The 15959-nt window shown below is 54.3% G+C and overlaps 1 protein-coding gene across 1 annotated transcript in view; it reads left to right on the plus strand.

Moving 5' to 3' along the window:
- Nucleotides 1-680: 680 nt before the first annotated feature.
- The window catches only part of TNRC18 (trinucleotide repeat containing 18), an 82624-nt gene continuing 67345 nt past the window's right edge, over nucleotides 681-15959 (plus strand). The window contains 2 exon segments of the mRNA XM_045993456.1: nucleotides 681-1046; nucleotides 2995-3427. Coding sequence (XP_045849412.1) covers nucleotides 3241-3427 — 187 coding nt within the window. The 5' untranslated portion in view covers nucleotides 681-1046; nucleotides 2995-3240.

Genomic DNA, 15959 nt, shown 5'->3' on the forward strand with positions numbered 1-15959 from the left:
AAAAGGAATGAATCGCTGCTTTGTTTTAAAAGAGTTAAAAAGGGAAAAAGCAGCCCTTGTCTGTTTTGGCTCTCCACCGCGCGTTCTGGAAGGCGCGCCTCAGGGGAGGTAGGGGGCCAGGGCCCGGGCGCGGGGTGCAGCCCGCTGGGCCCCAGGCCCTTCCCGGCTCGCTCGGCTTGTCACCACCTCCTGCGAGCAGGAAGCTGACAGGCGGCCCATTAAACCGCGCCTTGCAAAGCCCTGGATTGCGGCGACAACCATCTTCCTCTATTTTGATCACTCAGCCTAGACGCCGGGGGAGGGGGTAGGAAGAGGGAGGAGAGGGGGGGGGGGTCCGAGCTGGTGGAGGGGGAGGGCTGCCTAGAAACGGCCGGGAAAAATTCTCACCACCAGTTTTGATCATTCAGCCCCGCCGTGGGGAGCCTGGAAACTGCTGGAGCCCCTCGGTCCGTAATTGGTTTTATAGGAATGGCTGAGGGCCAAGGTGTTTACATGCGCGTGATTGGCGGTGCGCACGGCCAATAGATGGAGGCCGGGGGCCGGCCTGGTGGGGGGAGGCGGGCGCCCGGGAACAATGCGTGTTTCTTCGCTGGAGAGTACTCCCCTCCCCCAGCCGCCCCCTCCCCCCTCCCGCTGGCTTTTTTTTTTTTTTAGATCCAGCGAGAGGAACTTGAAAGGGGGGTTGTGTAATGTACCTTTTCCAATCCCGGGCTGTATATGGAGATTTGGGATTCTTTAAACCGGCGCTACCTGGATTTTATTAAAAAGCGGGGAGCTCGGCGGGAGGAAAGCTGGCTTTTCCGGGGGCTGCGGGAGCCGGGCCGCGGGAGGGCGGAGGAGTTGGCGCGCCGAGCGCTCGGCCCGGGGAGCGGTTTTCTACCAAAAAAAGGAAAGGCGGGTAAAAAGTGTGAGGCGGCTGCGGGTGGCGAAGGGGAGCAGCAGCCGCGGGATGGCGGGCAGCACGGGCGCCTAGCCGCGCCGGGAGCCGGGGCCACCACCGGAGTCGCAGTCACCGGAGCCCGGAGCCGGGAGCCCCGCCGCGCCAGGTACGCCGCCCGGCCGCCCGGCCGTCCCTGGCCGGGCGCGACGGTCTCCAAACTTCTCTGGCTGACCCCCCCCCCACCCCGCCTCCCCCTCGGGGTGCGCGGGGGGATCCCCGCAGCTCTCCGGCCCCCAAGAGCTGGATCGGGGACGGGCGTCGGCGAGGTGGGGGCACCCTGGGTAGGGTGGGGGCGGGCCATGGTGCCCCGGGCGCCCACCTGAGCCCTCAGCCCCGCTCCAGCCCGCCCAGCCGAGCTGAGGGGCGTCGGTTCCCTTCTCGGTTCCCGGCAGGCGGCGGGGAGCCAGGGACGCCGAGACGTTTTCGATTATAGGCTGTTTTTAATTAAAAGCCGGAATTCAGCCATTTTAACTGCATTTAAGAGGGGGAGAAAAGTAGAGAGAACGCAGCGGAGCCCGCAGATGGCCGAGCCAGCTTCTCGACCAGAGCGAGGGTGTTCCGGGGGCCTTCACCTCGACTTCCCCAAAGTGGGGCGTCGGGGCAGCCTCCGAAGCATTAGCTTTTAAAAAGAAAGCTACACAAAGAACATTAAAAAAAAAATCACGGAAAGCTCATCGCCTCCTTAAGACATGTATCCTCGGATGTGGCGATCTTAGATTTTTCCAAAGTAAACGCGGATCTGGTAACCAGAGCCTGATGGGAGTGAGCGAGGGAGGGAGGGAATGGGGTGTTTGTAACCAAAACCGGGTTAAAATAAGCACCCTTAGCAAAGTTGGGGAGGGAGGCTGGAGGAGGCCGGGGGGTTTGCGCGGAGGGGGTCTGCAGTTCGGGGAGCTGGGCGCCGGTCGCGGAGCTCAGGGCGGGCACCCGGAGCTGGTGCCTTTGGCATGGATCGGCGGCTCTAGGAGCGCCCGGGCCTCCCAGAATCAGGAATCCGAGCTGCTGCGGGCAGACGGAGAGCGAGCCCACGGTTGGCTCCAAGACCCTCTCCCGCCCCCATGGGAATCGGCAAAGGACAAATCTTTTAAACAAACAGCTTTAAACTGGAACTACAGGGGGATTTACCCAACGCTGGGGGAGGCGCCCCTTGGTCTGCCCGCGTTGCGAAGGTTTTCTTTGTAGATTATTTTTGGGTTGGGGGGGTAAGCTAGGGTAGGAGCAAGACTCTTGAGCCCCTTGCTTCCCCTCTGACCGCCCCCCTCCCCCCAGATCCCCGCGCCAGGCCACGTCCTCGGGCCGCAGGATTCCCAGGCCAAGGCGTTGGAAAATGAAACCAAAGCTTGTTTTGAAGGATTCTTTCCAGTCCTCGGGCGAGAATGCCACGTCTCGGGTCCTCGTACTCAGACTCTGCGACTCACAGTGGCCCAAGGGGGGCGGCGGGAGGAGGCACAGAGTCTCTTTAAAAATAATAAACAGGCTTTGCACCTTCTCTCCGGAAAAAACAAAACAACAACAAAAAAACGCTAATTGTTGGCTCGGGGCGAGCTTAGGGAAAGCAGACTCAAAAAAGGCAGGCCAGGGGCCAAGAAGGTTAAATATTAAACTTTCCGGATCAGATAGTGACACAGGGTTTAGGGAGAGATTTCGAACTACTCGTGGAAAAGGTTTCACGGTTTGAAACCCTGCAGCATGTGACGCCCAGGAATCAGTCCCACTTGGGAGGTTTTGTATTTATGCAGCCGGGTGCGGCTGAGGGGCCTTCCCCAGTTTCGGGAGGACCCGTGAGCCGCCGAGCCAGTCTGGGCTGGGGCGCAGCGCGCCACCGGCCACTTACCGAGCCAAGTGCCTGGGAGCCTGAAGCCGCCGGAGGAAGGAGCATGGATTTTTACTTTTTATGGAAAAGGGGTTACCCCCGATTTCATTTCTGGCCACCCGATCCGCAGTCCCCGACCCCGAACGGCAAGATGACTTTCTGAAACTTTGTTTTTCCCCCCCCTCCTTTTTCCTCCCCCCCACCCCGTTTCTTCTGCGGCCCGTCTCCTCTCCCCTCCAAGACGCCGTGTGCGCCGCCTCGCGCAGCTCCGTCTGGCCGCCCGGAGGGGCCCCACCGCCGGTCGCCTGTGCGCCCCGGGCCGCGGGCCCGCAGCCGAGCGCAAGCCCCGCTGGCCGCCGCCGCCATGCACGCCGCGGAGCCCCCGCCGCCCGAGGACTCTGGGACTACGCCGAGGCCGAACTTTTAGGTCCCACTGAGCGAGGCCCGCGGGCCGGGTGGGGGGCTGGCTGCGGCACTCGCGCGGAGGATGGATGGCCGAGACTTCGGGCCCCCGCGGTCCGTGCACGGCCCCCCGCCGCCGCTGCTGTCCGGCCTGGCTATGGACAGCCATCGCGTGGGCACCGCTGCGGCCGGACGCCTGTCTGCTTCTGGCTTGCCCGGCCCGCTGCCGCCCGGGAAGTACATGGCCGGCCTCAATCTCCACCCGCACCCGGGTAAGTGCCCCGCGCCGTGGCCGCCCCCTCCGGTCCCCGCGGGATCCTGGGGAGGGAGGCCCGGGAAAAACTGCTCGTGCTGTTCCTGGGCGTTCTCGGCAGGGACGCGGCACTTCCCTTTCCCTCGGCGGGTCCACGGGAGTAAGGGCAGGCTACAGAGGCCAGTCCCGAGGACCCGGCGGAAAGGGGTGCGCGGCTCGGTTGCTTTCCCCGGTGCGCCGGTGCCCTCTCAGAACACACGCGTCTCCCGAAATCCGACCCACCGGGGGCGAAACCCCGGGGCCCTTGCGGCTCCAGCCCAGGGTAGGGTTTTCAAAATCTGGGCACGAAAAGAATAAACCAGCTTCACACTCTTTGAGACATCCCTTCCCCAAGCTCGGATCATTTTCTTGGCAAACGCCCGTGGGCCCCGGTTCCGTTCCAGCTCCTCCACTTGCACCGCGCAGGGTCTCCGGGCACCGCTCAGCAGAGGGGCTGTGGGGAGGGCGGAGATCTCGGCCTTCAGCCCGCGGGCGGACACTCGCGGGAGGAGAGCGGCTGTCCCAGAACTCACACCCCGGCAGGAGCGCAGCAGCTCCGGCACTAGGAACCCAGTGTTCTCCGGCGGGCGCGCGGCGCGGTGGGGCGCAGAAACTGGGCCACCGCCATCCCGGAGCTAGGGGAAGGAAGCGGCATGGGAGCGGATTTGGCGGTCCCCGAGTGGCAGAGGGAAAACCTTGGGTCTGACATGGAACCGCGGGAGGAGGTGGCGGAGAGAGCCGGGAGGCCTCTGCCATTTTCCGGGAGGGCCGCTCAGGCTCGCTAGGGATGGCACCCGGGCAGGAGAAGCTTGTCCTGAGCTGGCCGCGGCTGCTGCAGTCGGCAGGGTGGGAAGGGAGACCAGGGGACCTCCAGACCTGCTGCCGAAGGACGCCCGGTCCCTCCTCTCTGGCTGCCTCCAGCTTCTTTGCCAGGCGTCCTACGCTTGACTTAAAAAAAAAATTCACCTCTCCTACTCCCAGAGTGTAGACCGGGAGTCTTGCGATTTCTCGGGGAGCGGCGGACTCTGCCCTCCGCGTTGGAAGGGACGCCTCTGGCCTCCCTGGCCCTGTCCCACCGAACCTGCTCGCTTGAGCGAGGCCGCGCTCGCCTGGTTTTGCTTCTCTTTGATTTTTCTCATGGAACTTTTCAGGAACCTGAGTCCCGGGGCTCGGCGGGACAAAGGGCCTTTGTGAAGCGCTGGGCAGGGGAGGGGCACTCGCAGGCGGCGAGCGCATACATACCCGCCCGCCGGGGCGCAAGGACTGGGTCTTGGCCTCCGGCCGCTCGTGTGCCTCCCCCACCCCCCCGCAGGAGCTGCGCCCACATTTCCGCCCAGGGGTCCGTGATCAGAGCTACGATTTTCTCTTAAATGTGTGCTGTGGGTGAGGGAGGGGTGCTGGGATTCTAGAGGAGGGGTCCGGGCGGCCCTGGGATACAAAGGGCCGCGGGGGCCATCCCCTTCTGAGCGCTCCCAGAGGCCACGGTAATGTTTGTGTTTGCGTGTCTTTTGAGCTCAGCCGGTCACTCAGTCCTGAGTGAGGGTGGTGGAGGACCAAGTTCTTCTGCCTGGGAGTCAGAGCCTGGATCTTCCTGGCCGGCCTTCTGCCTTCCCCCAGCCAGGGAGAGGGCGCCCCATCTCTAGTCTGGTTCCTGCCTGACCAGAGGCCAAGTGCCCTAATGAGCAGCAGTGCAAACAGCCGCTATCAAGGGGTGCCTGGGTCTGCCTGCAGCGAACCAGGGCCCCGCGGCAGACCACCTAACACCCATGGGGCCGATGGGGAGGCTGAGGCAGGAGGAGGAAGTCCAGCTGGACGTGGCTGCAAAGGCCTGTCTTCTGGGCCTCCTGCTTTAGGAGCTGCCTGACTTCTGCGTGCTTGGCCGCTGAGGTCATGGAGGAAGTAGCAGGCAGGCTCTGGGAAGAGCTGGCTGGCCTGTGCTTACCTGGGAAGGAAGGCCCGGAGGGCGCTGGTGCTCCCCCTTGCTCCCCCTTACTCCCCCCACTGTGAGTGGCCGCTGGGAGACCCTGGACCCTAGGCCAACGCCTAGAGCCCAGCCCTGTGCTAATCCCATTAGCCTGGAGGTGGAGCGCTGCTTCCCATTCACTGCTTGGGTGGGGTGGATTACAAATTCCTCAACGCAGCACCCCTCCCCCTCTTTCTTTGCTGGGTGCAGGTGCTAAATTTTCTCTTTGAGGCGCTTCTCCTACTTGGCTGTCAGCAACTTAGGTCCGGCCAGCGTTATCAGCCCTATCTTTGTTTGTTTGTTTTTGTTCTGGGAACCCGGGAGAGGCTGAGCCTTGTGCCCTGGGTCACACAGCGAGGCAATGAGAGGCCGGGTTATCTCTGGACCCCTTCCCAGTCTGCGCTGCGGAGTAGGTGGGAGTCCCTGTGAAGCCAGCCCTCCTAGACAGAGGGAGTTGCCCCAGAGCTGTGGGCTCGGCTGTGACCTCGGCAGGGCAGGTGTTGACAGGGGTTGTGGTGAGTGAGGATGCCCAGGAGAAGATGCCTTTCCTGTATCATGGGTCCAGGCTGAGGGCTTCTGCCCTTTCCTGGGCAGAAGAGGAGGTAGGTCAAGAATGAAAGCTTTGGTTAGCCATTACTTTCCCCATAACCTTGAGTATTGTTGTAGCCAGTGAGCCCTTAAATGTTAGCAGGAATCAGTGAAATGGACAAGTAAGTGACAAGCACCTGGTAGGCTTGCCTCTCTGCTCTGGGGTTGGGAGGCCTGGACTCCGGTCCTCCTCAGGCTGCAATTAAAGACCTATTAGCAGGATTTTGTACTTGGATGTTTATTCTCCCTGCCCCCATTCCTGGGGCTGGCTGGGCCCTGGAAGATACATGAATGGGGGGTGGAACCCAGGGATCAGTATGTAGAGAGAGGCCATGCACTTTGGACTGACCAGTGGACAATAGGGAGGGGGCCACGGGCCCCTTCCCGGGTGCATCGGCTCTATCTCTGGAATCCAGCTCGTCCGCCTACTGGGATTGATTTAAAGAGATTAATCAGTGGGACTGGCTGGTGGAGTGATGCGATCAAGAGATAAAGGAGATGTGCTGGGTGCTTCCTCCTCCAGCCCGAAGCTCCGCAGAGGCCTGGTGGAGGTTTTGAACTCCAGAGGGGCTTCCGCAGCCCCCTGGCTCTCTGAGGCTGCCCGTTCTTTGGCTGTCAATCCAAGCGCTTCCTTTCTTGTTCGTATGGTTCGGCAAAGCATTTCCAAGTACATCCCGCATGCCAGGCACTGCTCTGGCTCTGGGAATCTGGCAATGACCAGACAAAAATCTTTGCCCTCCTTGGAGCTCCCATCCTAGTGTGGGGGCCAGGCAGTGAGCACACAAATCAGCGAAGGAAATAATTTTAAATAGAGGTACAGGCTGTGAAGGAAAGAGTATGTCTGAGGTCTGTTTGAGCTGGAGTGAGGGGCTCCCAGGAGTGAGGGTCGCTAGGAGCAGGGCAGTGGGCGGGGGGGGGGGAGGGTGACGAGCTGGGGGTAGGGCAGGACGGGGACCCTGTAGGTCCCCCGACCGCCAGTGTTGAGGTCTTAGAATTTCACGCTGAGGAATGAGAAGGCAGTTCAGGGTTTTAAAAGGAGGTAGTGATTCGAAGTGAGGGACGTTTTACAGAAAGGGTCTGGACTCAAAAAAAAAAAAAGTGTCTGTGGCATACAAGACAAAGGAAGGCCAAGAAATGTTCCTGATTAAAAGACAGAAAAAAATGTGACAGCAAAAGGCAACGTATGGCGTGCGATTGGATCTTGGATCAAGGAAGAAATTGCTCTAAAGGACATCCTGGGGGCAATTGATGAAATTGGAGTATGGGCTGTAGATTAGCTGATAGTATCAGATCAATAGTAGGTCTCATGAAGTTGATAACTGTACAGTGCTTTTGGAAGAGAATGTCCTTGCTTTTTGGAAGTAAGAATGCTGACATGCTTAGGGACAGGGGATGCAATGGCCACCGCTGACTCAGGGATGGCTTGGGAAGAGAAAAAGTAGTATCTGTAATTTATCTATGTATGTATGGGAGACTCCGATAAATCACGGGCACTCAGTAACAGAGAGGGTGAGAGAGTTCACCACGGCTGGACCTGGGGAGGGTCATACGGCAGGTCATTGTGCTAGTCCAAACTTCTCTTGGAGTTTGAAATTATTTCAGAATAAGCATTTCGCAGAATTAGTCTGGGTTGCCAGCTGGAGGCTGTCTGGTAGATAGTGGTGAGGAGGCGGTTGGGGAGGGGACAGTGACCGGGGAAGGAGGATGGCGGCAGCCAGGGTTTGGGGGCCTCGGAGAGGCTTGGGCTGCTGGATCTGGAGAGGCAGAGAAGGAAGACAAAAGCTGGATTGGGAGGTGGGGTGTGCAGGAACAGATCTGGGGAGAAGGTGGCGATTTTAAGCTTTTTTGATTTGGAAGTGACCAGCTCGGGGGTGGGAGCAAACTTAGCTCCCTTCTGGTCACACGGAGCCCTGTTTTCCACCCCTGTCCTTGACTTCCCAGCCCAGCTTTAGCGCCGGGGGGGGGGGGGGGGGGGGTGCGCGCGTGGGAACTGGTGTCCAGACAGGTCTTGGGCCTCCCCAGGGGCTGCTGGGAGCCCTGGCCCGCGGTCAGTCCTCATGAGTTAGTGAACGTGAACAGAACACCCTCGCCGTGCACCCTCACAATCTGACACATCCGGGGCCTTCACAAGCCATCTGAAGATTCCGCCCGGCAGCCTCCAGGTTGGCCTAGGGAGGGGCTGAGGTTAAATCGTCGGAGTCTGCCATCTTGCTCCTCTGCGCGTACTGGGTGTGCGATCATTCTCTAAGCCTTGATTTTCTCATCTGTAAGATGGGGTCATTCGTGGTACTAAATGCGTTCGGTGGTTGTGACGTTTGAACGAGCAAGTCCCTTCAAGGTGCATAGCCTAGGCCTGGCCCTCTGCAAAAGTTACAGTAAAAGTGATTGCTGTAATTACTGTTATCGTTAACTGATGACTCAAGCCATCAGGCTAACAAGTTAATTCCTTGTTCTAGTCCGGTCCTCTCCAGGGGCCTCTGGAATAGTGTATATGGCCCTTGGGCTCCTGGGACTCCCAAGGTCCCAACCTGAACCCATCAGTTTAATCTCATTTTTTTTTTTTTTTTTTTTGGTGTAATAGATACACTGTAATACGCTTCAATCGGGAGTGTTGAGAACATTGCATATTTCCAAAATGAGAACACCCATGTAACTACCAACCAGCTCAAGGTCAGGATGGTTCCAGCGTCCAGAAGAAGGCTCCCTCATGTTTCCTCCTAGCGACTATCAGCCTTGCCTCCAATATCGTTCTTATTTCTGCTACCTTAGATTCGTTTTACCTATTTTTGAACTTCTATCAATGGAATCACACAGCAAGCCCTCTTTTATTTCTGGTTGGTCTCGCTCACTGTTTTGTGTGTGAAATTCATCCATCTTTGGGTGTGTGCAGTGACTGATCTCTTGTTGTAGAGTATGATACATAAAAATAGCACCATTTATCCACGCCTGTCGATGGACACTTAGGTTGTTCCAGTGTTTGCAACGGATAGTGGGGTTCTGAACATGGGCTTTCGGTGCACGTACGTACATGCTTACTGTTTGGAAATAATATCTAGGAGCAGGTTGCTCGGTCACAGGGTGTACGTTCAGTCTTAATAGTTGTGAATTTATTAGTGGTTTGCACCATTGTCTGTTCTCAGTGGTGGTATTCTGGTACCTCTGTGTCTTCGCCCTTAGTAAAACATTGTCAGTTTCTTTAGCTTCTGTTCATTCTGGGGGTTGTGTGTTAGCATCTCATTGTGTGTGCCTTTTAGAACTTTTTTCCTCTTTTATTTTATTTTTTTAAAGATTTTATTTATTTGACAAAGAGAGATCACAAGTAGGCAGAGAGAGGCAGGCAGAGAACCTGATGCTGGACTCGATCCCAGGACCCTGGGATCATGACCTGAGCCCAAGGCAGAGGCTTAACCCACTGAGCCACCCAGGCGCCCCCCTCTTTTATTTTTTTAAACTTTTATTGAGAAATATTTTTCTTACTATAAAGCTCCCCCCCTTGACAGTATGCAGTTCTACTTTATGCTTAATATAAGCCTTAGAGTAAAAGTTCCGCCTCATTTTTAAACATACATGGATTATGAAGAAAACCAGCCATGCCCTGCTTCCTGTCTCCCTAGTCTTGATTCCCTAATTTAAGTCTTTTGACTATCTCTTGCGGCCTTTTCATCCCTATTTCTGTGTAATAACTTGCTTCTACTGCTGGTTATTTTCTCTGTTGACTTGTGTGGAAGATGAAGGTTTCCCACAGGCTGTCCGAGTCTGAGTCTTTCTTGACTGTCCCATTTATTAGCGTGAGACCGTGGACAAGTTTCTTTACTTCTCTGTACCTTAGTTTTCTCATCTGTAAAATGAGGGAAAACACTAGTTTCTATTTCATGAGATTGTTGTGAGGATTAAATAGTGAAGAACATGAAAAACATTTAGAACAGTATCTGTAATATAAGAAGCACTTAGTGGGGTGCCTGGGGGGCTCAGTCTTTAAGCGTCTGTCTTTGGCTCAGGTCACGATTCCAGGGTCCTGGGATCGAGCCCCTCATCGGGCTCCCTGCTTGGCAGGAAGCCTGCTTCTCCCTCTCCCATTCCCCCTGCTTGTGTTCCCTCTCTCGCTGTGTCTCTCTCTGTCAAATAAAAAAATAAAATCTTAAAAAAAGAAGCACTTAGTAAATATTAATCTTGTTTTATCCCACCCCCCCACCATGTTTATTTTCCCTATACAGTTGTGTTTAAACCAGGCTTACTATTACGGCTTTGGCCTTGTAAATATTGTCTACATTTGAGCCAGGTAGTATAATGAAATTCACCTTTTTATTTCCTGGAGTTATTAATTGCCTTTAAAAAAGTTTTTCTGGAATATCTCAGAATCTCTTCCAGTCTCTTAGAGCACTTTTCATTTGATCAAATCTGCATGAGCTGCTGCTTTTGGGGGAGATTTCCTTCCTAGAGTTTCCATCTTCCTGTTCCAGTGTGGTTTGCTTGATGCTTGGGCCTGTTGTGGAGCCATTGTCATTCATACTCCCTTTACCTTTCTGCTGTGTTAGACCTCCTGCTTCTTGACTCCCTTGTCCGCCTTTTTTTCCTGTCTTACTTCCTTGTTTTGGTAGAGCACATCCTTCAGTAGCTTTCTGTGAAGGAATCAATCTATGGTAGGCAAGTTTTTTGGAGACCTAGTATGCCTGAGAATGCCTTTAATTCTACCGTCATACCTGACTGGCATTTCGGGAATAATTTGCCCCTAATATTTTGAAGGAATTAAAGGTTTTATTTATTTGACAGAGAGAGAGAGAGATCACAAATAGGCAGAGAGGCAGGCAGAGCGAGAGGGGAAGCCAGCTCCCCGCTGAGCAGAGAGCCTGATGTGGGGCTTGATCCCAGGACCCTGAGATCATGATCTGAGCCCAAGGCAGAGGCTTTAACCCACTGGGCCACCCAGGCGCCCTTTTAACATCTCCTTTTAAATTCCAGTGTTACTGGAGTGTGATGCTATTTTGATTCTTGACCTTCATTTGTGAAGCTTTTTTTTTTTTTTTTTTTAATTCTTTCCTAAATGCTTAAAATCTTTTAGAACTACTAAAATTCATGCTTCAGTGCTTACTGGCCATGTGGTCTTGGACATGCTTTAGGGGTGTGTGTGTGTGTGTGTGTGTGTGTGTGTGTGTGTGTGTGTAATGAGGAATAGTGCCTATTTTTTTCTATGAAGACTGAATGGGCTTATACACATAAAGCCCCAAACGTTGTTTGGCACAAAATAAGCCTGGTAGGTAGTTAACACTGTTATCCTTTTTTTTTTTTAAACTGTTACTCTTCTTTTCATCCTGGTGTTCTGACATTGAGCATGGATGTGCCTTACTCTGGGTTCCTTTGCCATTTGCTCTTTTGGGTACTCCATAGGCCATACTGATCTGGAAACAGGTCCCTTAGGATGAGTTCTTTGTTGTAATTTTTTGGTATTAACATTAATTCTTTTCAGTATTTTGTAATTCCCTTCCCACCACATTTGCTGTTCTCTGTAGTACTCCCATTCGTTTGGTGTTGGATCTCCTAGACGGATCACCTACTTCCTTACACTTCACTGTTTTCTCTTTCTCTTTGTTTCTTTGCTTTCTAGGAGATGGTCTTAACTGTCTTCTAACCTTAATATTTTTAGTTTCTAGGAGCTCCTTATAATCTGGATATTCCTCCTTTTTTTTTTTTTTAAGATTTATTTATTTGACAGACAGAGATCACAAGTAGGCAGAGAGGCAGGCAGAGAGAGGGAGGGGGAAGCAGGATCCCTGCAGAGCAGAGAGCCCGATGTGGGGCTCTACCCCAGGACCCCGAGATCATGACGTGAGCCAAAGGCAGAGGCTTTAACCCACTGAGCCACCCAGTGGGGGCACCTGGTTGGCTCAGTCGGTTAAAGCCTCTGCCTTCGGCTCAGGTCATGATCCTGGGGTGCTGGGATCGAGCCCGCATAAGGCTCTATGCTCGGCGGGAGCCTGCTTCCCCCTCCCTCTCTCTGCCTGCCTCTCTGCCTACTTGTGATCTCTGTCAAATAAATAAATAAAAATCTTTAAAGAAATTTAAAAAGTTTATTTATTTCAGAGAAAAAAAGAGCATGTAGACAGAAAATGAGAGGGAGAAGCAGACTCCCCGCCAAGCAGGGAGCCCGATGTGGGACTCGATCCTGGGACTCCAGGATCATGACCCCAGCGGAAGGCAGTCACCCAACAACTGAACCACCCAGGCACCCATTTTTTTTTTTCCCTTAAAGACTTTTATTTATTTGTTTTAGAGAGAGAGAGAGAGAGAGAGAGCTCTGCCTGTGGGGGAGGGGCAAAGGGTGAGGGAGCGTTGAGAGTGTTAAGCCAACGCCACACCTGAGCCGAAATCGAGAGTCAGGTGCTCAACCGACTGAGCCACCCGGTGAGAGTGGTCTACTTTCCATTCCTGTCTTGTTTTCTTTTCTCTCCCTTGTAAACAGCATGGCTGTCGTTTCCATGAAGTTCTGGCATTTGGGAAAGGGTTTGTCATGACAGATCTGTGATGTCCCAGCTTCTGGGATCCAGCCCACTCCCCTTCCCCTGGCCCGGGTGCCTGCATTCCTTGGTTCCTGCCATTCCCACTCAACAGGACTCCTAACTTTTGGCCTTGGGGTCCTAGAAGGCCTTAGACCTCTGTGAAAGGTAGGAGAAAAATCAGTGGGAAAGTCCTCTGGAATTGGTGTGGAAGTGAGAAGGGCCAGAGCCCTGACCCCAGGCTGGGGTGGACGTATTTGCATTATATCAGCATGAGGGCTGTTCTGGGATTCCCTTTATTTCGACTTGAGTACCTACTTTGTGGGCTGGGCTTCTGGTTGGGGCCAGGCAAAGTCCCAGACTGCCAGGGTCCCTGGAAGTGGGACTGAAGTTTAAGCCAGATGGGCCTTCTCTGGTGGCGGGGAGCTGGAGAATGCCTGCTGGGTTCTGACCTCCTGGGTGGGTGGGTGGGTGGGGGGTTGGCTTCCAGCAGGACCAGGAGGGAGGCCTGTTGGCTGTGGCTCAGAGAGAGAACTGGAGGAACAAAGCCTAGTGGCTGAAGCCAGAGGCTCCGAGGGGAGCTGGGGAGGGGAGGCGGGGCTGGCCCAGCAGGACTCCTCCCCTCCGGGGAAGGCCCTGCTGGAGCTGCTTGATCTGGCCTGGTGGCTGCTGGGGCTCCCAGACCTCTGCTTGGTTTGGGGGAGCCTCCACCGCTCAGGACTCTCACGGCTAAGTCTGTCACACTGATAGGAGCCCGGGGACAGTGGCAGTGGCCCAGCCACAGCATCAGGACAATGTAGAGAAAGCTGTCCACCCACTATCCCAGCCTGGAGCTCTGTCCATCCGCCTTGCTTAATTACCCATGTCCCAGCCCTGCAGTCACGGCTTCTTTCCTGTCCCGCTGCCTTCGTTTTACTTTAGAGGAAACTAAGGCCCAGAGAGGTTGTGGTACCCCCTTGAGTCCACACAGCTGGGAAGCCAGGGGGATCTAGGAGTGAGGCGTGAGCTCTCTGCTGGCAAGCCCCGGGGTTGAGGAGAACTAGGTCCTGGGTAGGAATTCTTCCTTCTCTTTCCTTTTTCCTCTCCTGCCTCATTTTCATTTATGTACTTGCTTCAGTTTGTGCGGATTTTCTCAGTGTGAGAGTTCATAAAAATTACTCAAGAGTGTGATATTTACTGTGTTAAGGTTCAGATTGGCCTCTCTCCCCCTCCCCCCCGACCTTTCTTCTGTGGATATTTGTTGTTGGGGTTTAAGATACACAGAGAAACGGGCACAGATCATAGATGTACGGCTGTTACATTTTTCCCACAGCCTCTCCCCTCCCTCCGCCGGCATAACCCCGGGTCATTTTCCCCTTCCCTGTCCCTAGGTGACCCCATCAAACCCCCAGAGATTTGAGCTGTCTGTCCACACACTTCATGTGCGGTATGAGGAAGTGTGCAGTGTATGGTCTCGTGTGTGTCTTTTATAGTGAGGCTTTTCCGTGGCCGTGGTCTTGGGGGGGGGGGTTGTCTTGCTGGAGGTGTTCCTGGCGTGGTGATGTCACAGTGTGCTTATCCAGCTGTTGATGGACATTTGGGTTGTTTTCAGATTTCAACTGTTACTGGTGTTTAGCCTCTTAAATTTGGACCAGGTCTGCTCATTCCTGCGCCTCGCCCTTGGGTGTATCCCGGTGGGGGCAGGTTTGCACGTCCTGCCAAACTGTTCTCCAGAGTAGCTGGACTGTTTACGCCTCTTCCCCACGTGTATTAATGTTTAATATTGTCCCACATTCCTTATGGACCTTAACCCCTCTTAATTCACATCTCCTCCCCAGTGTGAGAGGCTGAGTACCAGGGTACCAGGAGCACGTGATTCGTAATGTCGGGATCATGGGTTCGAGCCCCATGTTGGGTGTAGGGATTACTGAAAAATAGTAAACTTAAAAAACCCCAGAGAGGCTGAGTAGTCATTTTCCTGGCCATTTGGATGTATTTGCTACCTTCCCGGTGCCCATTTCTATGTTCTTGTTGTCTTTCTCTTACTGATTTGTGGGGGTTCTTTATATATTCTGGATACAAACCCTCCCCTGGTGACATGATGCACAGATCTATTTCCACGGGGTGGCTCGCCTTTTCCTTCTCTTAATGGTGTCCTGGGATGAATAGACACTTCTCATTTTTTAAAAGTTTCTATCTTTAGATAATAAGACCAGAGCAAGCGGGCTGAGGGGCAGAGGGAGAGAGAGAGACTCTCAAGCAGGCTCCCCGTTGAATGCTGAGCCCAGCGCAGGGCCGGATCCTACGACCCTGAGACCATGAACCCGAACCAAAATCCGAGTCAGACGCTTAACTTCGGAGCTGCTCAGGCACCCCTGGACGTTTCTTGTTCTAGTGCAGCTCCGTATAGCAATCTCAGCCTTTCGGTTTGTGTTTTCTTATGGTTTGTAAGAAACCTTTGTTTGCCCTCCACATGTGAAGGCATTTTCCAGTGTGGCTCTTCTGGAGGCTTTCCTGTTTTTGCCTTTTGGGTGGAGACCCACAGTCCACCTAGAATTGGTGTTGACGTGCTGTGGGAAGTTAGGGGCTCTATCGTGGCTTGACCCGCACAGATGCCCAGGCTGACCAGCCGCATGTATCGACGGCATCATCTTTCCTCTGCTTTTGTACTTGTGGGGCTGTTCGTGGACCGGCCTCTCTCGGGTCTGCTTGGGTACCCCTGTGCCGATGGCACTCAGGCTTCCCTCTCTTGGGTGTTATACTTTTGGGTATTTGATAGCAAAGACCTCCCACGTTGTTCTTCATCCATTAAGTCAAGGTTGTTTTGACTCTTTTTGATGGCTTTCTCTGTGTGTGTTGTTTGTTTGTTTTAAGATTTTATTTATTGTGAGGGAGAGCAAGAGAGTACAAGCTGGAAGGGCAGAGGGAGCAGCAGAGGGAGGGGAGCAGGGAGCCTGAGGTGGAACTCGACCCCAGGACCCTGGCACCTGCCCGTCCACTTTCTGTCTCTGTGAACTTGGCCACTCCAGGGACTTCACAGAAGAGGCCTCCGACTTTTGTCTCGGTGTTTGTCGTTCTGTGTCTGGCTTATTTCCACGTAGTGTAACGTCCTCAAGATTCATCCGTGTTGGAGCACGCGTCAGAGCTCCCTTTCTTTTTAAGGCTGAATCATGTCCGGTTGTATGGATGGGGCACATTCTGTTTATCCAGCGGATCCCTGGGAGGCTCCCACTTTCTGGCTCTTGTGAATAATGCTCCAGGGAATATGGGTGTGCACAGACCACTCCCAGATTCTGCTTTCCATTTGTATGTAACGTTTGGGGGGACACACACACACACACACACACACACACACACACACACACAGCTGTCGGGATTTGGATTGGAGTGCACTGAAGCTCTCCATCAATTTGGCCACAGTGAGCATCCTAGTAAGTGCATCTGGTGGTTTCCTTGGGAGGGACCCCCCAAAGTGGGTCTGTGCCTTTTCC

This window comes from Meles meles, chromosome 21 (genome assembly GCF_922984935.1).
Source record: "Meles meles chromosome 21, mMelMel3.1 paternal haplotype, whole genome shotgun sequence".
NCBI lineage: Eukaryota > Metazoa > Chordata > Mammalia > Carnivora > Mustelidae > Meles > Meles meles.